Genomic DNA, 27317 nt, shown 5'->3' with positions numbered 1-27317 from the left:
AAAGTTTTCTAGATGACTTGAAAGTAGCCAGGCTATATCCGGGTAAACCTGTGCAGTATTGGGGTTAACTTAGTCCATTTAGGTCAAAACATCTCTCAACCTAGATTTCCACCCCTTTAGATGTCTAGATTCTGCCTTCTGGTCACTGCAGTATTTGACAAGGATACTTTTTGAAGACTCCATTCTCTCTAATACATTGAAAAGGTCAGGGCACGAAACATTGACGTATCATAATATTTAGACTGGCTGGGACACATACCCTGAGAAAACTATGGTTGTGAATCCTGTGGTTGATTTAAGCAGTGAACGAATGTGGCGCTCTGGTAGTTTTGCTCGTCAGGCAGAATTCTACACCACTTTTATTTAATTACTATAGGCTGTACAGTGTTGTTTTGTTCTAATAATATTAAGATGGGAAAGAATAAAAATGTTAAAATGAATGATCAAATTTGATTTTCATACTTTGACATTTATACCATACGTGTGGGCCAAAATTTTAAGCGCTTCTCCTGAATTCTGTATGCAGACAGAGCACAGGACTCAGCTTATGTTAGGCATAAGGATGTACCATATGGCATTGTGCTGAATGGCATTGGTCTGCTTTTATTATCCATCCAAGGCAAAATGAATACCTTGGCATTACTCCAGAATCCACAAACACCTGATAAGTTTATAAATGTATGTGAAGACACCCTTCTATTACATTGTTTTCATTAATCTATGTATATAATGTAGATTTCTGTACAATGCATGGTGTTCTGCAGAACGTAGTGGAACTTAGTTTCTTACTTGTTTCTCTTTTTCCAAGTTTGTTTCTGTATCCGACTCACATGGCTTTTTCTTGTACAGTACTGTTAGGTCATTTCTCAAGGGCATGCAAAGTCATTTGGGACTTAATTGTCTGTTTCTTGACATTTCCATGGACTTGCTTCCTAGATCTTGACATGCTTGTTCTGCGCTCCTTGGTTACGACTCATTTGTGCCTTTAAATAGGGTTGAGTAAAAATGCTATATTTTAACATATAGGATGTTGTAGAAGATTAGACAATGTTACAAACGAAGTTGCAGAGAATTATTGAAGACATCTGTGTTTCAGAATTCTAATCAATTAATATAAGTTTTCAGTAGCAGATAACAATGCTCAGTAAAATAATTTAAAGAAACAGATTGTAGAGAATTATTCAATTTCTTCAATAATTATCTCCTATCCAGTTGAGCAAATGTTCCTAGCTTCAGGATGTTTTGTTTCCAATTGTCTTTTGACAAATACAGAAACATTTTTTTATCAATCTAATTGTAATATTTTTTTTATCAAAAATTATTTTCTGTGCTCTTTAGAAATGATTAGGGTGAGGAAACTTTGGCTATACTTACTTATGTATGTCACTGGATAATTATTAATTGTAAAAATAGATTCCTGTGTACAGCATCCCTATTCATTCACATCTGAGTACCATTTTAAAACAGTTAGCAAAAATGTATTTATTGTAACAGTGAAGATTTCCTGCACTGACTGGATCCATGCCAGAGTAACATAAGAAAGATACAGTGCACAAGGCTGAGCCTGTAAATGCACAGCATCTTAAGTGTACTTTGGGAAGTGTATGAATGCTGGCTGGAGTGGATGTTCTCTCTCTCAGCACAGTAATTGATTTTCCATTGTTTCAGAGACATTTCTTGGAATGGATCTTGCTTTTATCCCAAAGAATATGATATCAGTGAATACCCAACTGTGCACATGGATTGTATGTAAAATAATACGGGCTGTGTAAATTTCTCTAGATAAGCCTGCTGAATGCCTAAAGTGTAATATAAATATAATGTAATAATGGACAGCAAATTATTTTCAATGTGAAATTGTTATTTCCAATGAAAGTGTGTCATACAGAAAACTAGTAATCTTTTTTCCAGGTCTGGTAACACGTACTGTGCAGTTAAATTTCACAATAAAGAGAACTGTATTTTTCCAAACGAGCTGTAATGGAATATTTAAGTTGGAATTATGCGTTGATCTTCCCAGTGGTTTTTGTGTCGACAGCACTGGAACAGTGCTGTCAAGGCTGAGGTGCCAGTATGTGATCCGTATGTTGAGAGAAGTTGAGCATTTTGTCAAAACTTTCGTTGAAGTTGTAGAGATACTCACAACATATTACAACCCTGATCAACTCAGAAAACAAGCCAGGTTTCTATCAACCGCCTTACCGATTTCTTAAGGCTGTCAGGATTTTTGATCCCAAGCAAGTATGCAGACTAAACATGGCAACCCGTCCCATTAAACTCAATTGCAGGTTTTAAAAGTAGAAATCTGCTCTGGGTAATCACAGCTCATTCGCACATGAAACCAACTCTGCAATGTCACCGGGTGAAATTTTTACAATCTTACTCAAAAGGCAAAATGACACTTGTCCGTTTTAACCAATTCTGTCGATGCAGAAAGATGTGGACATTTTTTCACCAAGCATTTTCAATCAGAGAAGACTGTTAAGCAACGGACTGTATTATTTGACTCTATTATTTAACTCTTCTCATTTTTATTGGGAACATTTCAAAGTATTGCTGCATATCCACAGTCCTTAGTAATCGGGCTGAATTTAACATGTGAGTGTTGCTTTTGAACATTACTGTCTGTCATTGTGCTTAATTAGCGGTATTTAGCAAGGTAGTTGGTGAGGTGCAGTCAGGGTAACAGTTTGATATGCGGCTTGATAAAATGGCTATCGACCTCTTGTTGGCAGAGGACCGAAGTAGGCCTTCACGTGAGAAAATAAGACCAACTGGTGGCCCTACACAGTACACACTTATAGGTCAAGGCGGAGAGCGAGGTACGAGGCAGACGTTGTTGCGTCTCCTAAATCAAGCCTACTCCAACTGTTGAGGGAAAGCCAAGCCGTCTTTATCCACAGCTCCCCCTCTCAGCAGTGCAGGGGTGCACTCAGAAGCAAATGGAATGGGAAAATGGAAAAGACATTCCAAGCAGCCGTATTTATTTAATCAAGGCTTTGTACAAATTTTCTCAAGCATTTCTCTCCTGATTGAATCCAGAAGGCCAGTAGTACAAAGTCACATCATTCTGCTTTCCTTTTCATTCATGAATTTTACTGAATGGCAGGAAACAGGTTATTCACTGTAAGTGAAACCTTTGTGGTTTTTACTCTTACTTCACCTGTCTGTCATACACAGAAAACGATCGTCCCCTGATAGAGCAGACGTTATTCGAAGTGCAGCTCGCTTGCCACTCTATATCAGTGGCAGAGTCTGGAATAGCTTGTGGGACTTAAATTGCCGGTGTGACAAAAGCATAGACTAAACCAAGCGAGCTAAAAGTTTGTGGATTTGTTGCATTAAAAACCTGCCTTTGAGCCAATATGAGTGAGACGTTCACGATCTGAGAGCAGTATAGCCCTGCTGTCAGTGATGCACCTCAGCGCTGCAGTGGCATTTTACATTTACCGTCTGGCGATAGAGACGGCCGTTAGCCGCGCAGAGCGGCGCATTACAGCCACGAGTGCCGTCTGTCTCACACTCAGCCTCAACTCAGCCATGTGACGCTGTCTCTCGCGTGAGAGTGTCTCTGATCTGTAATTCCAGAACTCGGGTCGGGATTTACAGGAAAGCCCGGACGCCTCCTTAAAAATAGCCGGAGCCAGAGACGTGTTCCCGCTGTCTCCTGTTTCCACAGACAACTCAGCGTCTCAGTTTGTGGAGTAACACTGCCCTCCTCTGATTAATCTTTCCAGAATTTAACATCTGCGTCTTTTTGTTTTAAACACAGCGGCATCTCTCTGTGTTTTTAAATAGTTTAGATGGTATATCAGTTGTGAATAAATAACTATGAAAATGTTTGGGCTTTGAGGATGACTTTCTGACCTGCAAGACTGTAAGCAATAAGACCGTGAAGTATTTATTTGTTCTTTGTTGTCTCTAATGTAATTTGACATATTTCAGTAGTACTGGTATAAACAGTTTGACTTGCCTGCTGAGCACATTGTTGGTGTGGAGCAATGCTGCAGTTTCAGTTTCAGTCTCCCACATCTGTGAGGTCAGGGGCTCTAGAGTGTGTTTTATAGCTCTGCAATGATGGTGAATATTACTCCAGGGGAAACTTAGATTATTTGCATGCCATACTTTCACCTCTCTTTTGTAAACTTTGGGGGGGGAAAACTGTGATAGTTTACTGTGATAATCCCACCCAATTTTTAGGACATATTGTCTAACCAATCACATCAGCTCAGCAATGGTGGTTCTAAATTGAATGCAGTGATTCAAACCAGAAAGTACTCTGAATCATCTTTTCCAAATCTCACTCATTCCTGGTGTGCCTGTCACTGCTACAGGAAGTTTTGTTCCTGTACGGTAAGGCAGGATCTCTTGAGATCTGACTCTCTGGGTTCTGAGACTAGTGCCATATTAACACTGGGGCCATTTTGGCTCTGTGAAGTCATACAACACTGGAATGTCATTGAATACCTGCACTGAGCACTTTTAGTGTCTGAATTATTCCTTTTTAACTGCAGCTCAGGGACTTTGCTTCTAAGGAATTCCTGGGCTGTTTTTGCAAGATTACTGCATGCAGCAGCTGTACTAAAACCTCTGTAGTTTTATAGTGCAAACTTCTGTGTTATGTAATGGTCAAGATGGTATTCAGCGAGAGAGGTCCTTCTGATGAACTGAAACAGTATCAATTGTGTTTATTGTATTTCTAATTTCTCTTAATTCCTGGTGGTCCTCCTGGTATTTTAAAATAGCTGTTATTGTTATTGTTACTTTATATTTTTTGTGAGCTACTGTAAAGATGGTTCATTGGAAACATTGGCCCTATGTTAAGAGTGCTTTTGGAGAATTGCAATGAGATTTTTCACCAAGTGAGCTGATTAGTGACTGGGCCTTAGATGGGTTACTGGGCCCTGATTGGGGGGCTAGGCCCTGAATGGCTTACTGGGCTTTGGATGTGGCCTGGTCTCACCTGTGTCTCCCATATGTCCCTGTGCTAGTCTTAAACCCAAAGATCAGTGCAGTGAGGTCCTAGTGTCCAGTCTCCTGTTACACCTACCAGAGCCTCTGGGCTCCTCTGAGGAGCAGCTGTGTTTACCAGCCCCTGGGCGGATCTGTGGGGAAAGAGCAGCAGTTGCCTCCTGCATTGGCCTCTTCCCTCCCTCTCTCCCTCCCTTTCCTCTTTCACTCGCTCTCTCCCGATCGTGGACAGGGATCAGCTTACACACCACTTGCGCCTGCTATCCCTTAGACTACACTCCTGCCGGCCAGCGAATTCTTTAGATACCTTCCTAAACTAAAAAAAGGAACCAGCCCCCCCCCCCCCCCCCTTCCCACCCAGCAGAGAGCAGACCATCGAGAGAGAGGGGGCTGAACTCTGAGTAGAAGGGGCCCAAGCCATCTGTGTCATGCGTCACTTCAGACTACCGTGTTTTCTGATGTTGTCATAGGCTTAGGCAACTTCTTGCTCTTTGTTTTTGTTTTTGATTTGTTTTGTTTCATTGAATTTGCCTGTGCTGCTATGCTGCGGGACTGAGGGGGCCTCCAAGATGCCCCCTGGAAGGACCTGTGATGTCTAACTGTTACCGCACTCTATCGCAGCACCTCAATGACCTGAAGAAGGAGAACTTCAGCCTCAAGCTCCGCATCTACTTCCTGGAGGAGAGGATCCAGCAGAAGCACGAGCACGCCAGAGATGATGTGTACAAGAGGGTGAGTAACGGAGCATGGAGGAGCTGGCTGTGTCCTGAGGCTCTGCGTGAGTGCAGAGGTGGGAAGCATAGGGTTCAGAAAGTAGAAGTCCTGCCATATTTATCTTCCTCCCATGCACGTATCAAGATGATTTCACTAATTATTTCCACCTCCTGGCTGAGGATTTTTGCTAATTTGGAACAATATACTGTGCCGGACTTTTACTCTCTTAACATGAATTTTTCACCTGTGTGATTGTTTGTGTGTGTGTGTGTGTGTGTGTGTGTGTGTGTGTATGCATGTGTGTGCTTGTTTGTATGTGTGTATGCATGTGTGTGTGTTTGTGTGTGTGTGTGCTGATCCCTGACATGCTGATTGAGAGATGTTTATCATGGACATCTTATCTGACAACCTGACAATATGAAGATTGGGCTGCACTGATTAGTTTTTATTTTATTTTATTCCATATCATTTTTAGGAAGCGTTTCTTCTGCACAGCTTTTATTTTTTTCTTGTGTGTTGATAGACCACACTTATGTCACAGTCTGTGCTACAGTAGGTTGGATCAGTTTCTCTTTGTAGGTGATATTAGCTCATGTGGATGGCTGATTTCCGATGTGTGCATATTAAACTTAGCTGTCTTCTATAAGAAACTTTGTCCAAAGCGTCCAGTAATGCCGTGAGGTTCTCCGACCCCAAAGTTTTTTCTGATATTGTTAACTGATTATTTATTTAATGCTACATTTCCTACATTTATCAAATTGGATGTAAACTGTTTTGCACAACACTTTTTTCTATGTGCGAGAATTTTCCTCATTATTCTTTCCAAGTTTGTGCGTGTGTTCCTCCTGTAATAAACAGAATCTCATGGACTTACCAATGTATGACACATGAAATCCAGAGGTGTGTTTGCACACGATATAAGTGAGTACTGCAGGTTTTCTGAGATGCCTCAAAAGAAATGAGCGCTCTGTGAAGTGATTTTTTATTATCAGAAGAGAGTCTGCAGACACGTGGATTGCACGCATCTCCTTTTTTTCCAGAGCAACTGAAAACATTTGCATTTCAAGAGAGCCTTTGATTTCGTTTCATCAAAGTACATAGGAGATCACTTTTGCATGTTTTGCCAGTATCGTTGTGGAGCCTGTCAAATGTAAATCCAGCTCCAAATTTATTTGCAAACCACAATGAATTGTGGGGAAACTGTATGTCTATGCTAAAGCGATGAAGGTGGCTTATATGCAGCTGCTGTCCATGGATGCCATCCATTTTTAGCGTTGGAAAATTCCAACTAACACAGTGGATCAGAGACACTTAATTCATACTCGTTTCATATAGTTAGTGCCATTAAACCCATTAACCGTATTAAGATATTTGATTCAATGACCTTTACGTTCATAACTCAAGGACCTTCTAATAGGACCATGCCCAGACCCCTCCCACATGTCTTCCTTAGGTTGCCTTAGGTTATGCACCTTTTACCTGTTGAAAGAATACAATCATGGACATAGACAGTGAGTTCTTGATATGTCCAACACCTTGGGGAATACACAGAGTGCAGAAAACACAGAGAGCATGCTTCTTTTCCCCTTTCTGTTTAGAGTAGATAAAAATACATGAACAAATGACTGCCTATATTGACACTGTGGGGGAAGGGGGTGAGGGTCAGCATTAATATGCATGTGTGTGCATAACGTAATTACAACCTTTTTTTCTTGTAATTTTCAGTGAGGCTTAAACCTTTTGTTGTCCTGTGATTGGAAATAAAGAAAAATATTTTAAACATGTTAAAGCTAATGTAGATGAAATACAACACGATGCTATGAAATGAGACTCAAAAATTGTAAAGCTTGACATCTCAACACTTTATTATCCAATGATAGAACCTTATAATTGCTAGTTCTCAATTTAACAAGTAATGTTTTTCTGAAATGCATAATGTAGTATTTTTTACTTTTTCACATCTGGCATCATGAAATAGAATTACACAATGCAGACAATGCGGGTTAACTGAATAATGTTAATGAAAATAATACTGCCCCATCTCACTGGCAAGCAAACTATTTTTATGGTTGACCTTGTGAGTATCTTTGTCTGGGCTATAAAAAAATGCCATGCCCGCTAATTTGACTGGAATGGGGGAGAGGAGGGGGTTGCACATTGACCTTAATTTGCGATTATTGTCATTGATCAAACCCCCTCTGGCTGGGTCAGTGTGGATCTCAGTGCCTGTGGATCTTTGTGTGTATGTGCAGTGTGCAGTACAGTATCACTGACACCTCTCTGTAGTGGAGTGGTTACACCCAGGCATCTGTGAAGATCCAGCCAATCAGGCTTAGTTTCCATCGTGGGCAAGTTAAAAGTGTCTCAGTTGCTGTGGGCGAAGGGGTATATACGACAGGTGGCCAGATCTTGTCCTTTTTTAAGCTCCAGGAATTTAGAGTGGTGCCAAATGTTCTTTTTATTTAAATGTTAGGTGTGTGCTTTTAATTTTTTGTAATGTGGTATTTGAAGGCTGTACCTAGATATTTCTGGTCTTCTCTGGTCTGCTCTCTTAATGAAAATAAATATTGGCAGTCATCTCCATAATGTGGCCAAATATCTTGATTTATTACACTATTTTATGTGTTGTTCTCAACTCCCGAACATTCATTTGTTTTGGCATTGGTATTTGGCATGTTTCACAATAAATCTTTTTGGGTCATTTATTTTGCACTAAATGTGAAAATTATATTAAATTTATGTTTATGATATTTCCCAAAAGTTTTTTTATTTATTTCAAATGACATTATTTCTCAGTGTGCAGCTTTGTACAGCTCAGATATGAGAAGTGAGCTATACCTCAATTTATATATATATTTCCCATGCAAATTGTGATTCATTTGATTGTACGTGCATGCTGGCACTGCAAGTCAATGTTTCATAAATGTTTATAAAATTTTCCCTGAGTAAATTCGATCAAATAGCTCTATCATGTTAAATGTAGCAACACAAAATATTGCACAGACAGCCGTTTGCATGAAGAGTGCACAAACAGGAATGAATGATATTTATGGAAGGAAGTGTTTGCATTGGGAAAAAGTAACACATTTATTTAAGTCAAAGTTAAGAACAAATGTTGATTGAATTCTGGCTGCAGAGCAGTCAGGTTGAAAGAATGTGAATTAGGGTCAGGTAACGTGCTGGACGAAGGGACACTGGAGTGGTCGGGTTTGACGTAAAGAGCAGCTGTTTGTGCGAGTGAGCTGTGTACACGTGTACACAAAACACCCATGGCAACACAGATTTGGCAGAAAGTTCCGTGGAATCTCAGTGTCACAGGAAAACACAGCTCAGTCTCACCATGTCCTCTGATGTGTTGTACTGGGACATAAATGTTTGCACAGCTCCCTCAGTTGTGGAAGCAGCCCACCGAGGCTGAGCTGTGTTTGGACCACTGCGGTCAAAAGATCAATTTGAAATCGGTCACTGACGCAGATGTCTGTTGGCGCAGGTAAACAAGGTGAAATTACAGGCCTCAGCTGCCATGGTCTGCAGCCCTGGGAGTCCTGGCCTACATTCCAGCCGGCTAAATATAAAAGTGATGACACGAGTGAAAGATGTTCCGCTCCGGTGTTAAGTGACACCCTGCAGTACAGAACCCCCATCCCTTATTAACGAATAAAGCTATAGGCACATGTGTCCTCCCTGCAGGGTGCGGAGAAAGGCTCCGAGGACTTTAAAAAGGGAGGACAAGGCACCTGAGAAATTTTTATGTACTAATGGTGCACACACTCTGTGGCAGATCAAAAAAAGAATGAGTATTGGTGGCCTTGTGTTAGTATTTGAAATGTAAAACATCTCCCCTGTTTTCCCTATGAAGAAAATGAAATGTTTTTAGCGAAATTTAGGTGTATGGTGCAGGTTGCACAGTGATTTATTTCTTAAGTGCCTTTTGAGATTTTTTTTCCCCAATGTTAAAATCTATCTATCTGTAATCAATTCTGTCTTGAAGCATGTTCTTGATACATATAATCACAAGCAGTCTCTACAAATTATTTATGCAGTTATTTGATTTTCTTTCTTTTCTGTATTTTTCCACCAAGAATGACATATTCTCTCCCTCTGTAAATTGTAATATTGAGGGCATAATTCAAAATCTCACAAGTTAAAGAACAGACCAAATAGCCTGTAAGAGGACAGAAATGGAAATTGATATTGGGATATCTTGTTATATCAGAAAGGGCAAGGGGTTTATGCATGCTCAGGGTTTGAGGTGTGGACAAAATCCTGTCAACCAAACCCTGAGAAACAGAATACTGTGGGGTTGTTGTTAGTGTATTTTTTAAAACTGTTTGCGCAGTTGCCAGTTCATGCATTCTGCAAGAATTGCTTCAAAGTATGTCCTTAAAATGTTTTTAATGAAATTCATGATGAAATGATTTAATTTCCTCTTTGATTTCAGAACATTGAGTTGAAAGTGGAAGTGGAAAGCTTGAAGCAGGAACTACAGGAGAAACAGCAGTTTCTTGACAAGGCTCTGTAAGTCACTCGTATCTATGTGTGTCCATGTGGAATTCATGCTGAGATTTGGGCCTCTAGACGTTCGGAGGGAGGAATTTCTGCTTTAATATTAACAGGTTTCGCTAGCACAACAGCATTCATAACAGTTGGGTAGTGATTAAATCGCACCTTCTCACACCTTTTAATCGCACCTCTGTATTTTAATATCTTTTATGGCCCTGCCGCTGGGTAATGAAGTGGGATGTCCCTGAATCCACATTCAAAGACTAGTAATAATCAGTGTATTGACTCCTACAAAAAAGATCCTGAGATTCCTTGTGCTCACATTCCAAAGAGCAGCTGCAGGGAGACTCACTGGCGGTGTTCATTCCAGTGTTTGGACATGCCAAATACAAAAGGGTAGAGTTAATATCTTTACATGGCTGTCCTGGATTAAATATCATCACCTCTCTCAACCAAATGTAAGCTCCATGGGGTCTGATGCCTGTGTGGTAGAGGACAGGGTGAAGGAGGGGGTTCACTTGCTGGTGTGGTTTCTTGCTGACTGAGGGACTATAGAAGCCTCATCTTTGTCAGAAGTACAGCTGCTCCTTTTTGATATGACATGTTGATCCCCCTGCTTCTCGAGACTGCCTGGTCTCGGAGCCAGAAAGAGCCAGAATGGAAGAATCACCCATTAATTTCCAAAGAGCTATAATGGGGGAACCACCCACTAATTTCCAAAGAATATTGATTAAATCCAGGAAATTACTCATACACCTTCTATGTAAATGAGCAAATTGTTCATAGCAACATTTAGTATGTTTTACTCCGTACTGAAACCTGAAAACCACTTCAAAACGCTACACTTAAATCTGTGTGCCATGGTGATTCCCTGTTAAAAAGGTCAATAGATTACTTTTGGGTCTGCTTAAAAATATCAGCTTCCTTTCTGATATGCTATCTGATGTCAGTGACCTCACGATGTCATATGTGTCTCCCCCTCATGGGCAGATAGGTGACTGGTTTTATATTTGGATTATGTCCTGTCTGGCTAGCCTCACTCACACACTTACTGGGCTGCTGTGCGTCCATTGAGCCCCTGTGCTGCAGTTCTGCATCTGTGAGCTGGAGTTGTGAGCAGCGGCATCAGGATGAGTTTAGTCCCATGCTCTGGTGTCTCTCATCATCCAAAGACATGTCCCTCACCAGGCACTGTTCCCCATCAGCCTCTGTCAGGCCATTTGAAAGGGCTTCCCCATCATGCCTCTGTGCCTTGGCTCTGCAGATGGACACAATGTCGGGGCGTCAGTGGTCCATCTAAGCTCGGCTGTCACTGGTCCAAAATAAACAAGACATCTGAGCCCCAGTCATGGTCGAAACATGGGCCACGTAGAGGCGTGGGGGCCCAGGGCAGGTGGACAGAGATTTGGAATCCCCAGGGCCCAGTCTGAACGATTATTGGATGCTGTTGAGTGAACTCACTGACAGACGTGCAGACACTAAAAAGGTTACAGCAACAAAGGACGGAGGTCCATTACATTAACCCACAGGAAATGAGAAGCATGTCCTATTGGCTATTCCCCGGGTAGCCTTATTCCTGTCTCCGTGCAAATAGTGGATAACTTATTCCAGCCATATCCTATTACAGGGAAGAAAGAGAAGCCCTGTAACTTGGCTAGAGTGTGTGATCTATGTGTGATCTGCTGTGTTTATTTGTCTACAATAAAATTTAGTAAAGGTCACTGTTCGATCACTGCTTCGATGAGGTGTCAATAAGATATCTCATCATTTTCGCTCTTACAGCTATGAGCTGGGTAGCTTTACACTTCCCCCTTAGACCTGACCCCAGGATGACCTGAGCCAGTGCTGGACAGACCTCACCTATTATCTCAGAATAAACAGTGCAGGAAAGAATTAAGACAGTTAAGCCATGTGGTGTTTAATTGACTTGCCTTGCATTAATTATGTAACTAATTAGTGGAATGAGGACCCGTATCTGTAACAGAGAGCAGTTATTAATTATAGTTGTGGATTATTCAGTTGCTGAAGAGGTCCTCTTATCCAAGGCATCTGTAACATATTTTATTCACTTTCATAAGTTCATTCATTTTCAGTGTTCCTGTTCTTGTGTATGACCATGAACTCAATTCAGCCCAGGGCTTTCATGGCCGAAGTACAGAACCATATGCTTTAAAAAAACTTGTTTTCATTCACACACAATGGGTGCAGTGTTCACATCTCTGCTATAAGATCTCCCCTGAGTCCCACTGCCCCTTCTGTGCTTTGATAGGACGACGTCAGATAACCTGACCAATCACAATGAGGGGGAGCTACACCGACAAAGCAAGGAGAGGCAGCAGGAGATCGACCACATGCAGGAGATTCTGGAGACCAAGATCCAGCTCCTGCAGGAGGTAAATATAGTGTAGCAGAATTCTGAGAACACCACCATGTACCCGTTGCTCACTTCAGTTTACTTAGGGAGCACTGATACTTACACACTGCTTATTTACTGAGTTACGCTGAAACTACACACTCACAGTCTTCAGTAAAAGGAAATTGTCAGCATTGTCCAGAGAAGAACATTGTGAGCGTTGTAAGTTACTGTAGAGCATACTTATCGAGAATGTGCTGGGGACACTGATGTTCGCATGCCTACTGTAATTTACATGTGAAACTCTGACACGACACCAGTGTTCACTGTATTTACACTGAAAAGCTTCACTCGCTGAGATACTGTGAATACAGACATTAACACGCTGCTCTATCCCTGTGTATATGCTATGCATACTAACACATTTCACAATGAATTTGCACACTGAGTACTGACATTAGTGCACTCTGCTGCCAGAACCATCTTTACTCTCCTCTCAGTCCACATGGCTCCAGAGATTACATGCATTATTTAACTTAGAAGAGGTCAATGGTGTGTGGCGACCTCAATAACGTAAGAGGTCGCGTTATGATGCACTCGCACCAGTGGCTGCAGTCTACACAACCTCCCAGCGACCCCAGAGGGAGCGTATATCTACGTAGAAGCACTCTGACGCCCCTTTTCCCTGCGTCACCAGGAAGCAAAGCTAGCCCAGGACGAGGCAGAGAGGATGGCCTGCTTGGCAGAATCGCAGTCCCAGCGCTGTGCGACTCTGGAGAAGAGGATCCAAGAGACCGCCGAGACGGAACCCTGTGGACCACTCCAGCAGAAGGCCCTGGCTGATAAGGACAGGTAAGGACACCTGGCACAGCGCGTGTGCAGGAGAAATGCGTGCTTGCATGAGCTCCTCAGGTGCTAGCAAAGACCACTACCATTTACTCAAGAGTGTCAGAGCAGGACCTCACTCGGTGCTTGGAGACCTCAACACCAGCTGAATGCGTCTGAATGTGGGGTGATGGTATGAAAACAGTGGATCTTGGCTCCAGTCAATCTGAGTCTCCTCTCAGTACTTCTCACTCACTTGAAATGTGAGAACTGAATCACGTTTGGCCAGTCACCCCCTCCTGAAAAAGATGTTTCATTGGATAAGTCAAACATTTTAGCTAAAGTTTGCTGAAACCAACACCAAAACATTTTTGTTTTTAGATTTTTTCAATGGAATCATTTTAGGAGAAACATTTTACTGAGAAAACCTAAAAGATATAGGTGTAACAAATTGATGTAAAAAATTTTGTTTTATCCAATTGAGCATTTTTTGTGTCATTTGCTCCATATCAGAACTGATTGAGGTCTATGAACTATCCCCCCCTGGATCAAAATGTGTTTCATTTAATTCTACAACTGCAGATCAGGCTTTTAGCATGCCTCCCCAGTAATGGGTTTGGACAGGAACAGGTATGACCGTAAACCAATGTTGAGCATGCTTTCCTCTGTTCTGCAGAGTCATCGAGGAGCTCACCCAGGCTCTGCACTCCAAAGAGGCCCTGATCACCGCGCTGACGGGCGAGAAGGCTCACCTCCATGACAGAGTGGGCGAGCTAAAGGACCAGGTGCAGGGCCTGTCCACCTCTCTCCAGCAGAAAGAGAGGAACTCCGAGGTACACCAGGCCTGAGCCTCCACAGCACCTTTCGTGTGTCACTCAAGTCCTTCATTAGAGAAATTCTCCCTTTTCACTCTTCTCAACGTGTTTCACATTCAGCGCGATACAGTTCCTGAATATCCACCGTGTTTAATTTCCTTCAGAGGCAGAGAATTTATTGCAACCAAATCAATGTGTATGATTTGGTATATACTGTACATACAGTATGAGTGAAAAGGGTGAATGTTAAGTGCTGAGCAGATGCTGAGGATGCACACCTTATCCCACTGACCTGAATTCTCATCGGTCCTCACAACAGCACCAGAGAGTTACAGTTCTGTGAGAGGCCCTCACGCTGTGTGTGTGTGTGTGTGTCTGTGTGTGTGTGTGAGAGAGACCTGCTATATTTGCATCTGGAGTGCAGGGCATACATGGAGTGGCTGACATTAAAGCCCAGACATTCCTTTCGGTGACAGTGGACCTAGATACTCTGGGAGATTCATATTTCTGTTTTTATTTTTAAACTCATATCTAGGCCAGTAGGACCACAGCATATGCAAGCCCACCTATTTTAATTTTCCACAGAATTGCTATGCACAGAACAATAATAATAATGTATTATTTTAAACCACACTTTGTGTTTTACTTGGTTGTGGCAAGCAATAGCTGAAACACATCAGATATCTGTATATTAAATGTAACATTTGTCATGTAATTATACTAATTATACTGTAATAACAGTTGGTGCATATTCCTACGTGCTTTCATTATATGAATTGCTTGCTGAGCTATGATATATGAAGTCATTGAAGTGTGAATGTTAACAGCCCCTCTTCATCTGAAGGTGATTGTGAATATGTGAGTGAGCAGGGCACCGGGTCCTCCTCTAACATGGCCGTCTCTCCCTTTGCCTTCCAGGACGAGCTGGCCCGGGAGAAGCTGCGTATTCAGCGGGAGATGCAGGTACGTGGCACAGTTTTGTTTTGTTTTCTGCCCTCGCCCTGCGCTCACTGACAGTAAGAGCACGCCCCCTCCTGGAGATACTCAAACAGCACACGAGGAGGCAGGGCCTCGCAATGCTCTCCACTCTGTACTGCCCCTCGCTTAGGGTTCCATTTTATTTTCTGTACTATAACCGAAATGAGTTGGATGCAGGCGACTCCAGCAAACCCAGGAAAAAATGTAAATGGCCGTGAACTTTTTCTCACCTCTCTCTCAGCACTCCTATCCATCTGCACCCCCATCAACAACCCAAACTCCCACTGGTCCTCTGTCCCCCCCAACCCCGTGCATGTATCAAGCTTGCGTCATGCTTCCTCTAGCTCCAAATGTATGTGCTGGTCAAATTGTGTGATCGATTGTCATGGATAGCTTGGATATGAGATCAATCTAAAGTTTGGGGGGCAAAGCCACATTGCTCATATTTTCTTTGAATAAACTGCCTATCAGAGATGCTAAGCTTGCTACAGAATTCATACATTTACAGTATTGCTTGGTTGCATTGCATTTTGTAATTGAGATCTAGCATTGCTTGCTTAAATGATTTCATTCTCCATTTGTGATCAATTATGTACATTTTGGAGAGACCTCTGCTTGTCAGTCATCATTAAGCTGTTACCCACTGATGACTCATGCTGTATTCCAGGGTTGTACTTGTTCTTCCAGTTCAGATTTGGTTATTAGGGAGACTTCTGATGAAATCCTGCAGCTTGTTTTCCTCGGAAAAAGCCCCACAAGTCTTCTTTAGCCATTTGTGCATTAATCATTCTTTTTAAACATGCAGAAACATGTAGCTCGGGTTACAACTTCTGCTTTTGGCTGCCTTCTGGGAACCCTTCTGAGTGCTGTGCCTTAAAACATACAAAGCTATAGCAGAAAACATGCATATGACTGCAAGCCAAATAATTACATTTTTCATGATGGAGAACAAATGGAATTTCATGAAATATTAATGAAGATATATACGTATAAGAATAAAATATAAAGATATAATGTCACAGGCGTGTTTGCTTGATATTAGAATTAGCTGGGAAATTTCATTCGCATACTTTTTACTCCTGACTGTCAGAATTCTAATTTGACACTATGGCACACTCACTCACAGCACAGTAGTTGTTGTTTTTCTTGTTAATATTTGTAGGGGGAATGTGCTAAAATTCTTGTAGTTTCATTTTCCTTTTCCTTCTTTTACTAGTGTTACCAGTTGAGCAACATATTTTGTTACCCATAGCTACCCTCTTAGAGGTTATTTGTGATTTCCAAACTGGAAAGAAAAAACAATTCATCACAGATATAAACTACATATATTCCTATGTGTCTCTAGAGAGAGCCAGCCATGCATTTGCATTTACACAGAGCATGGAAATTAAGTCTGGTGTGATGTCCACTGGTTCTATGAACCACTGAGACTTTGTAAACCTTTACATTTTAACATTCTGATTCTAAATGATGCAAGTCACCCTTCACCTGTCACTGTTTGCAACTTTTTTTAACCCTTTCAACACTAATTTTCCAATGGGAACAGATTGAATCAATAGCCTACTGTAAGGGCACTTGGACAAGGGAGACATTTAAGAAAAGAGTGTCTGATGTCATTGTCTGTGGATACTCATTTTTCCTGTTATTAGAAAGTTTTTCAAAATTGGACCAACTCGATAACAATAAATTGGGATACATGCTCTAGAAGAGTTTATGGAAGGTAAGGAAGTTCTTGAAAATTTGAACTCTAGCTGTCCGTCATTTATTTTTATTTTATTTTATTTTTTGGTTAGGGTGTGAATTGACAGGGTTAAACACAGCAGATTAGTTTATAAGGAATATAAATACTGTATTATGGTACGGTCAATTGTTTCTTATTTATTTCATTTGTATGCTTATAAATCTTTCAGTTTTCTGTGGAAATGAACAGTCCTGCAATCACTGTGTAATATTTGGTAAATATCACTGATTAGAATAAATTATTTTTTATTAATGTTCCACATTGTTGTTTAAAACTGAACTAGCACCCTCCTTCTTGTGGCTGACTCTTGGAGCTTTGGTGAAAGATTTGGACTAAACACACAAAGTCATGAATAACACTGCAAGAGCAATTAAATATCAGCATGCTTAATCAACAAAAGGAAATAGCCCTAGCATATGAAGCAGAACCACACATAAAATAAGATTTATGTAGGAACACAGGTCTAGGGATAGCCTTGCACGACATTGGTTGCTGTAATAATTATATTTTGCACAATATATCTTGGTATAAGTACCTAAAATGATTTGTTTTTATTAATCCTTTAAAGGTCTCATTCAGAGTCACAAAGCTAGCAGGGGTTTCTAAGTATGTGAGAACATCCTGTGTTCCTGCAGAGCTCTGTTTTACCATTGAACAGCCCTGCTGTGCAAATTCATGACCATCTGTACCAGAGAGTGATTTACACCAGTAGTGATTGTGAAAAAACAATGAGGTCAAAGTGTAACGGGGGTTTCTTTTTACGTGGACTAGGTTTTTTTACCTTTTGTTTCACTTTTTTCCATTACCGGCCTTCCGATGTTGCCACATGGCGTTTTCTCCGGGGCTGGCGTGTCTCTTCTATTCACTTGCGTGTCTTTGTAGTCACAGTAATTAGCCACTGCTGTGCCTAGCCTTTGTGAAAAGGGGCTTTACTTACATCGCTGGGCACACCATGTGACTTTCAGAGATGGACGCCCCACCCCCTCGCACTCACCCATTGGTCTGTATGGTTGAATGCCTGACAACTGCTGGGAAATACTGGCCACGGGAGAAGTCTCTCACTGTTAATCACTGAACATAGACCAACTAACTTGACATGCATTTCAAAATAGAAATTGTTTACATGTTTGTTATTAGTCACCAAGTCAGTTTGGACCTCTGAACTTCTGTGAAACTGTCCACTTTCAGCTATTGAACAAAAATGTTTTCAGTACAATGGGCATATCCTAGTGTTGCAGGCAGAAGGACATTCACACACAGTGATGTGTGTGACATTCCTTTTTCTCAAGTGTCTCATGCAGTTATAGTTACTGCTCTGTACGGTGTGTAAGTACAGCTATGTCTGTTTGCAAAAAAAGTGGTAGCACTACTGTTGAGACATGTTTTCTTATACCATGCGTGGCATGGTCTATGACTTTAATTATACTTGACTCAGTGAAATCAGTTATAGTTGCAGTTATGAAGGTTATGAGCTTATTCTGCTCCTCTCTGCTCTACTGCTGCAATACTCAGTCTACAAACAGTGTACTGTAATGTTTTGAGAATGCAGATTCAGTTTAGGGATATTTATGCAAGGATTTTATTTTATCATACTCGATTTTCAACAAGATAATTGATTGATTGATTTCTTTTTTAAGCGATTCATTTGTATTTGTTCAGTTTTTCAGTGTCTGTAATTTGAGACAAAAATTGCAAGATTAAATTAATTTATGGAAGCTACAACACAAAGGCAGCTATATAAGAAAGGGAGCATGAACAGTGTCACCACCAGGCTGTGAAGATTACAGGACTCCACAGACTACAGGTTTCTCTGTTGAGGGTTCAGTGTTTTTAAAAATTATTTTTTAAAGTAATTAATTTATTACAGCCTTAATGTGCGCTGCCGTTGCAAATTAGTTTATTTTTCATAATGTAATGTAAGGTTTCAATAACCTTCACAGAGAAATGACAGAGTAAGCACCCCTATTCTGGTAATGGTACATTCCGCAGTTGCGACGCTGTAACTGCAGCCTTGCCACATCATTTCTGTCTGCTCGGTGGATTTGCCTGTCCGTGTAGTTGTTTGTTAGCCGCTTTTTCTTTATGTCTGATAAAATGAAATTATTGAGACACGGCTCTTGATAGATTAGGTTATATTTTCAGCAATTCGACGTTTCAAATGGCGTGGAATCGGGGGTGTTTTAGAGCAGTATTGAAGGATTATCTGTGATGATATTGCTGGGCAGCCGATCTTCACATGACAGCGGCTGGGATGATGAAGACGGCGGCGTAAATTTTGCCTACTGAGAAATACAAGATAATTCGCGACGGGTGAATGAACTGCCGATTTCTCTTCATTTAGAAAATATTGATTATATCAATGACTGAATTTAGACTTCATATTCTTGGATCGGGATTTCCTATTGCAGAATGGCAACGCAAATCAGCATAACCAAATGCGGACTCTGCGTAGACAAGGACCCAATTATCATCCCTGCAAACATTTTGCTTCCTGTATGAAAGAAGTTGTGCTCCGTTTAATATAGTTTACATAATTGTTTTGCACATGTAGAGCACCTTGTAGTACTACTTGTACGTTACCTCCTGTTACAATGCGCAACGTTATCTGAAGGTTCGCTGATCGGAGCTTGCTGTTTGTTAGCCTGTCCCCATCCTCGAGAGTCAGTGATGAGATTTTTTTCTACGGGCACGTCGCAACGGAACTACTGACTCAAACTTTTACTGCGCATCATAATTTGTTGCGTATATAGATTCTGTGATAATTTTGTATTTATTTTCCAATTCTGCAGTAACCCTGCTTGCTGGTCTTCTTGCACTGAAAAAAAGAAAACAAATAGCACTTTGAATTGTATGTTGTAGACATAGAGCGTATTTATTAATTTATATAAAGTTTTTTATTCATATTTATGGGGATATAGTATAGTATTTTTTGAAAAAGTAAACCACAGATACAAGCCACTTTATCTCATTGCCCATTCCATAGCAAACCAACTTGAATACAAGCCAACACTGATTGCAGTTGAGTGACAGTGAATCAGATGTTAGTAAAATGAAGGATCTGTGTAGGATCTGCGCTCGCGAGCTATGCGGGAACCAGCGGCGCTGGATTTTCCACCCGGCCTCCAAGCTGAACCTGCAGGTGCTGCTTTCCCATGCCCTGGGCTGGGAGCTCACTCGTGACGGCAAGGGCGAGTTCGCCTGCAGCAAGTGCACCTTCATGCTGGACCGCATGTACCGCTTCGACACGGTCATCGCCCGCGTGGAGGCCCTGTCCATCGAGCGCCTGCAGAAGCTGCTCCTGGAGAAGGACCGGCTCAGGCAGTGCATCGGCGGCCTGTACCGCAAGAACAACGGCGAGGACCCCGCGGCCCGGCCGGCGACGGACGGCAGCAAGGCCGCCGACTGCACGGTGGACATCTCCGGGCTGCACGACGCCCGGTACAACGCCCTGCTCCAGGAGGACCTCACCTACTCGGTGTACGAGTCGTGGGCGGAGCACGAGGAGCAGACCGTGGAGGCGCACCACCAGCACCACTGCCACCTGTCGGAGGCGTCGGGCCCGCACCGGTCCAGGAGGTGCCGGGGCTGCGCGGCGCTGCGCGTGGCCGACTCGGACTATGAGGCCGTCTGCAGGGTGCCCAGGAAGCTGGCCCGGAGCACTTCCTGCGGGCCCTCCACCCGCTACTCGGCCAGCGTGCAGGGCAGTGTGTGCAGCGAGGAGCCCTCGGGCGCCGCCACGCTGGTGCCCGAGTCGCTGCCGGCCACGTCCGAGAGCGACCGCACCCTGATGGACACCGACCAGGAGAGGGCCAGCGCCGGCTCCTCCGTGGAGTCCCTGGAGGTGGACGCGGCCCGGGCGGCCTCCGGAGAGGGGGAGGCGGACGCGGACGGGGACGGGGACGCCAGGGAGGACCAGAAGTCCGAGTCGCTGTCGGAGGAGCACATGTGCCCGCAGGGCGGTAAACTGGACCTGGCGCTGGTCCTGGCGCGGAGCTGCGAGTACAGGCCCGTGCGGACCCTGCGTGGGAGCAGGCTGCCCGTCCTGGTCAAGCCCGTCTCCCCGGAGAGCGTGTCCTTCTCCGAGCCGGGCCTCCGGACCCCCTACGGCGGGGGCTGCGAGTCCGGCACCTGCTTCCCCGAGCTGGGGCCCCCCCGCATCCAGCCAGACCTGCAGCTGGAGCTGGCCGAGCTGGGGCCCCCCCGCATCCAGCCGGACCTGCAGCTGGAGCTGGCCGAGCTGGCCGAGCTGGAGGAGCTGTGGCAGGACGCCTACGTGGAGTACAGGCCCTTCGGCTTCCGCCAGGTATCGGCATCAGCTTCAGCCATGCGAGCAACGCACCATTTCCGCAAGACTGGAGCATTTGCACCAGCTGAGGTTTCAGAACGCCTCAGTCATTCGCCGTGATGAGGGCCCCTGGGCCTTTTTTTGCTCAAGACAGGAAGTTTACATCATTGGTTTTTTATTCTTGCTTATTTGTTTTCTTCTTTTGACTTTTTAGACAATTCCTAAATGGGTTAAAGAGGGAGGTTAAATCATAGATGTAATTATCATAAAAACGATTAATTATCATTCTAATAATTATTGCCATTAATTCTTTTTGTCATTATCTATTTAACTTTATACTGGTGACCATAAATGACTACTATATAAATATATTTGTACACCAGTTACTTGACTAGGAATGGGCAAAACACAGTGACAGGGAGTGTCGCCTCACTATCTCTACACGGCTAAGATTTAAATTCACAGGGGTCTTCACAATCTGCTCCTTGTGTACCCGCTCTGACATCTTAGGATGTTGCCCTTGTAAACATCATGGTAACATTAGTGTTGCCATGGTAGTAGTTGTTATGAATAACACCATAGTTCAGGCCATACCCTCTCACTCTTTTTTCCGCTCGCTCTCTCTCTCTTTGTGTCTTCCCAAGCTTCTATTGTTTTGTATGCAAATACTGGCTGCAATGATACATGAATCCTGATGTGTGTAGAGTAATGACAGGATAAACACTAATTTTTTCTTGTTCACAGATTGTTGTTCATATTTATAAAGACACTCGTCATCACTTTGTCATATAGTTTAAAAAAAAAAAGTTATATAGGAACTCTTTAGAGTTTTTTATTATTTATTTATGTATTAATTTGGCAAATTCAAAATTAGACTCAACACTTAAATCACTCTTTGTAATAAGTGCATGAGGCAACTGTCACAATTGCTGTGATCACAACATGACCCCAGATAGCCACTCTCAAAGATCAACCTGCTATATATGTAAAACCACTTAATTATTAATCAGGTTACTTATTAAATTACATTTTAAATTATTAAATTACTGAATCAAATAAAAGCCTTTACAGTTGGGGATTCACAGATGGATGCCTTCAGTTGCCAACATCCTTGTTAGTAAAGTAATTTGTTCTCTCCCTGAAATGTTGGATTGTTCCTCGTTTGAATCTTAAGTTTAGCATTCCTTCTACTTTGCGAAGTCCATGTCCACTAAAATAGGTTAGCGCAGTGCAGGCAGCCATAGAGCAGTAGCTGTCCTATTTTCACAAAGAGCCAGAGGCAGCATCTCCATTCTGCACAAGACAGGCTTTTTATTCAGGCCTGTTCTGGCCACAGCTGTCTGCACAGACTACAGGCACGCTGGCTAATGTAACATTGACAGTAACAAATAAGAATTTGGAGATTATTAAGGGACAGAAGCTCACAGAATGTCTCTGCGATGTTTATGCAGCTTTCATGACTTGTGAAAGCAAACATCAATCTGCAGCATATAGGCTTTTGTAGGATGGAGCTGAAGATTTCGGGGTGTGATGTAACTTTGACGTGTAGTTTTATGCGATAACGATGGCTGTGGACTGTAGCATTGGGACTGTCAGTAAGAGGCGCGTGAATGGCACACTGCTCTAGGAAGGGGTGTTTCCTGAGGAAGTCATAGTGCACAGCGCTGACCCAACAACTTTCCTTTCTCGCTCGGTGACGTTTGAGAAGAAAAGTCTACTTTGCAGCATTGCAGGGTTGGGGGTATTGGCCAAACTATGTTTCAACTCATTCATGCAATAGGTGGCCTGCAAGGCTGGATCTTTGTTTGTAGTAGCTCCTGTAGGTTGGATATTTGGCATGGGTCTCTCTTCTGCAACTGATTTTGTGGCCTGAAGGGTTAAAAGCAAGTTTGTTGAGTTTGTGATCACAGTGAAACTAGAATGCTGACTGGACTCTATCCTTCTCACCCCACTGATCACGAGAGACCCCACTTTAGCCACTGTATATATAAACTATGAAGGGTTCTCTGACACGCTGGTCTCTCAGTCTTGCCATCTCTCACTTTCACTTCGTTTTTATCCATCTCAGGGCACTGTTTGCAAAATGCCTGCACCACATGCAAATGTTATGCAATGATTTGCTGAGTATCTTCCTCTTATCTCGTATAAAGTAATCCTTAGTGTGGGTAAGGTTACTCGTTCTTTGTTGTGCTGAGAGTGTTGTGCTTACAATCACGTGTCCTGGTGCTGTTTTGGTGAGCTCCTGATGAAGTAAAAAGCATGCACATAAGTACAGTGCTGTTTTTCAAACTAATGTGGATGCTGTGTGTGTCTGTGTGTGTTTCAGAATCTGATCGAGGAGCAGCAGACTCAGCTCAACCAGTATGAGTGTGCAACCGGTCAGTGTGTCAATGAACTGCAGAAGGCCCAACTCCAGGTGCAGTCCTTGCAGGCCAAGATCCAGGAGAGCGAGACCAACAACAGGGTACAGTATCAAACACAGGCAACAGATATCAACCACACACTCCAGCACATGACCACAAATCTTACAGACATCATTTTTGGTCAGACTTCTCTTATGTGTTACAATGATTAGCCTGTTCTATTTACTAGCCCCTTTATTTGCTGTTTTTGTGGTTGTGTGTGTTTTTGTCTGTTAGTCTGTTTTGTGCGAATTTTTAATCTATGCACTCTGTTAGTCCCTCTACAAACAATGACTGTAACTGTACATGTAGTTGACCCCTGTAGTGTTAGTCTGCACACACATAAATGTAACTGTGATTGTGTGCCTGCATGTGTGTGCCTGCATGTGCGTATGTGTGACTGTATGTGCGTGTTTGTGCGTGCGTGTGCATGTGTGTAACTGTGTGTTGTGCCCATCAGAAACTGCAGGAGAAGCTGTATGAGATGGAGGCGGAGCTTTGCTCCGTCAGGCAAGCCGCTCAGCAGCAGGAGCGCACCATCCAGGGCCTGACTGACTCCGTCAGCTCCAAGAGCAGCGAGGTGAGCCCCGCCCGCCGTGAGCGTGAGGTCACACCGCGATCCATCTGTCATCTTCACTCAGAGAGGTGACATAATCTGTGGGGGCATAATAAGCACACCGCCCATTTCTGTATTCTACACGGTCTGAAAGGTAGGACATGGCACGTTGTGAAGTGAGAAATTGCAGTCTTCTGATCTTCTAAAGGGGCTTTGGGCATATAACTCAAGTAACAGTGGCAGAGTGCTTCAGTCTGTTTGATTTTCTGCAGTCGTATTTGAGGGGGGCTCAGTTTTCTCCTGCTGTAAACCCTACATTGTTGGTTCCCCAGGCGGAAGAACTGCTCCGTGTCATCGAGGGGCAGAAAGGCATGCTGTGCAAGCTGAAGGAGACGGTCAGTCGCTACCAGCTGGAGACCCTGCAGGTGAGGCCTCTGTCCTGCTGTAAGCGGGGTGTAGGGTCAGGATACAGATATATTAGGGCCAGTGGTGTCCCCAGTGTAGAGCTGCGCGCAGGGCCCTGTCCCTCACACCGTGTCTGCGTCTCCCTGGTGCAGGGGTCCATGGCAGAGCCTCCAGCCCTGCAGGCGGAGCTCCTGGCCCTGCAGAGCTCTCTCTTCTCCACCCAGCTGGAGATGCAGGGCAGCCAGAGGGCCCAGCGGCAGGGCCAGCGGCAGGCCATCGACCTCGCTCGCGCCCGCGACCGCCTCCAGAGCGACCTGCAGGAGGCGCTGCGGCACGGGGAGGCCACCGAGAAGCACAACCAGGTCAGCGCTGCGCTGTTAGCGTCTGACTCTCATGGCTGTCGTGTGTGTGTACAGTAGGTGTGCTTATGTGTGTGTGTGTGTGTGTGTGTGTGTGTGGACAGTAGGTGTGCTTATGTGTGTGTGTGTGTGTGTGTGTGTGTGTGGACAGTAGGTGTGCTTATGTGTGTGTGTGTGTGTGTGTGTGTGTGTGGACAGTAGGTGTGCTTATGTGCGTGTGTGTGTGTGTGTATGTGACCCGTGTTCCTCTCTTCCTGCAGGAGATGCGCAGTGCTCTGAAGCAGGCAGGGGCTGACCTGCAGGAGAGGGAGGGGCAGCTGAAGGAGCAGGAGAGACAGAGGCAGATGGAGGTGGAGGCTCGAGATAAGACCATCCAGCAGCTGAGGGGAGCCCTGCAGGACAAACAGCAGCTACTGCAGGTCTGTGTCCATTACACGTGCCATTACCAGCCTTCACATACGTACGCACATGCACGCACATGCACGCACAACTGATATGAAATGAAACTGATTCAAGCTAAGAAAAGGTGCTGTATATATAAAATACTGGAGTGTGATAAACAGTATGAGACATGGGTGAAAGCAGCTGAGTGAACCAAGAGAACTACAGCACAAAGAGCATGTGTGTTCATGCAAGGGCTCCTCTCACACACGTGCAGTGAATGCTGCAGGATGGGGTCATGTGAGAGAGTGATGAGCCTCACCCTCCACTCCCCCTCCTCCCCCCTACCCCCCACAGGAGTATTCAGAGCTCCTGGAGCAGCAGCAGGATCCCAGTCAGACCCGAGACGCCATGCTGGACAAGCTGAAGAGCCGCATTAAGGACAGAGACCGAGCCTTGGAGGTAAAACTCCACAGTGACCCCTACTGGACAGGAGGGGTTATCCACACCTGCACCCTCCACTTATGTGAAACACAGTGTGTGTAAAAAAACATTTTTTTTGTTTTTCAAATATTCCAAGACTTAGGTGAGGGGGGAGGGGGTGGGAGATGAAAGCAGATGTTAAGGATCTTTTGTAACGCGTTTGAGAGTGTTTGTGGAACACTGAAAAGCTGGTTTTTGGTGGTGGAGTGTGGGAGGTCCTCCCACGCTCCAGGCTTAGGCAGTGCTGTGACACCGCTGTTCCCCCCTCCCCGTCCCACCAGCGCTCCATCGATGAGAAGTTCCGCTGTCTGGAGGAGAAGGACGGCGACGTGCGGAGGCTGCAGCTGGCCCTCAGGGAGAAGGAGATGGACCAGGAGAAACTGCGCTGCGTCCTGTCCAGCAACGAGGAGACCATCTTGGTACTGAGCAAAGCGCAGACACACAGCCTCTCACTTCACACATGATGTACTGTAATGCACTGTTATGACAGCTGCACAGCTGTGTCTGTGAGTGACTCCCTGTCAGTTTCTCTGCGTGTCTTATTACCTGTCTGTGTGTCTGCCCTCTGTGTTTCAACTGTGTGTATGTGCTTACATTGCTCTACCTGTGTATGTGTGCGTGTGCATGTGTGTGTCTGCGTGCTTACGTGTTTCTGCGTGTGTGGTTCAGCACCTGGACAGGCTGGTCCAGGGGAAGGAGCTGCAGCTGGAGCAGATGTCCACGGTGAGCAGGAACGTGCAGCAGCTGAAGCTGGATGCGGAGGAGAGACTGGGCCGCGGCCTGAGGGAGAGAGACTCCGTCATCAGCCAGCTGCAGGCCTCCCTGCAGACACACAGCAAGGAGGCGCAGGTACGCCCCCTGCAGGGACCGCCCCTCCATAACCCCTGAACTCATTCGGTTCTTTCATCCCCTGCACAAGCTGAAAAATGCCAACAGTATTACAGCATGTCCTTACAGCACACATTCATCATTTCCAAAATGTTTAGCAAAAAAAGACTGATGACAATGACAATAAGCAGGTAAATGCCAAAACTGTTAAGGGAAACTGCAATTTTATGTGGGAATGAGGAATCAGTCTGACGCTCATAGATAATCAGCTTTGTTGCAAACAGGCTGTGAACATTTTAACACAAACAGTGTCATCAGAAGGTTTGACTAATGAAGACACGGTTTGTGTTGAACCCGTGAGCTCCAGACTGATTCCTTTATCTCTGTTTTCCTTTCTCTCAGTTTATCATTTCATTTCTAATAAGCACAGAATCAGCGTGATATTTGCCAGTTGCATGGTGATCTCCTTCCTGACAGTGTGTCCATGCGTGTGTGTTTGTGTGTCAGGACCTGCGGGCCGCGCTGCTCAGTAAAACTCCAGGGGGCAGCGCTGGGCTGGTGGAGGGGCTGAGGCTGCAGCTGCAGCTGAAGGAGCGCCTGTTCCAGCAGCTTCTGTCTGACCGCAGCACTCAGGCCCAGCAGCACCAGGCCGAGGTGCAGGAGCTGCTCCACACTGTCAGCACCAGGGACCAGGGCCTCCAGGTAACAGCCTGCCGGC

General features: G+C 44.0%; 1 protein-coding gene across 10 annotated transcripts in view; it reads left to right on the top strand.

Moving 5' to 3' along the window:
- The window catches only part of pde4dip (phosphodiesterase 4D interacting protein), a 74094-nt gene that overhangs the window by 19683 nt on the left and 27094 nt on the right, over positions 1–27317 (top strand). For 5 of the 10 annotated variants that reach the window (XM_035412939.1, XM_035412936.1, XM_035412935.1 and 2 more), the window contains exons 1-10: positions 18904–21203; positions 23512–23649; positions 24048–24167; positions 24476–24568; positions 24701–24910; positions 25168–25326; positions 25646–25750; positions 26053–26190; positions 26441–26620; positions 27107–27301. In XM_035412939.1, the coding sequence (XP_035268830.1) occupies positions 19950–21203; positions 23512–23649; positions 24048–24167; positions 24476–24568; positions 24701–24910; positions 25168–25326; positions 25646–25750; positions 26053–26190; positions 26441–26620; positions 27107–27301 (2592 nt within the window). In that variant the 5' untranslated portion in view covers positions 18904–19949. Of the gene's footprint in view, positions 1–5592; positions 5704–10126; positions 10204–12457; positions 12582–13238; positions 13394–14042; positions 14200–15099; positions 15145–18903; positions 21204–23511; positions 23650–24047; positions 24168–24475; positions 24569–24700; positions 24911–25167; positions 25327–25645; positions 25751–26052; positions 26191–26440; positions 26621–27106; positions 27302–27317 lie in introns of those variants that run through there. The other 5 variants (XM_035412941.1, XM_035412942.1, XM_035412940.1 and 2 more) reach the window with 3 other exon arrangements.

This window comes from Anguilla anguilla, chromosome 4 (assembly GCF_013347855.1).
Source record: "Anguilla anguilla isolate fAngAng1 chromosome 4, fAngAng1.pri, whole genome shotgun sequence".
In the NCBI taxonomy this organism is placed as follows: domain Eukaryota; kingdom Metazoa; phylum Chordata; class Actinopteri; order Anguilliformes; family Anguillidae; genus Anguilla; species Anguilla anguilla.
Note: the sequence above shows the minus strand (reverse complement) of the source record. Positions and strands in the feature narration are given on the sequence as shown.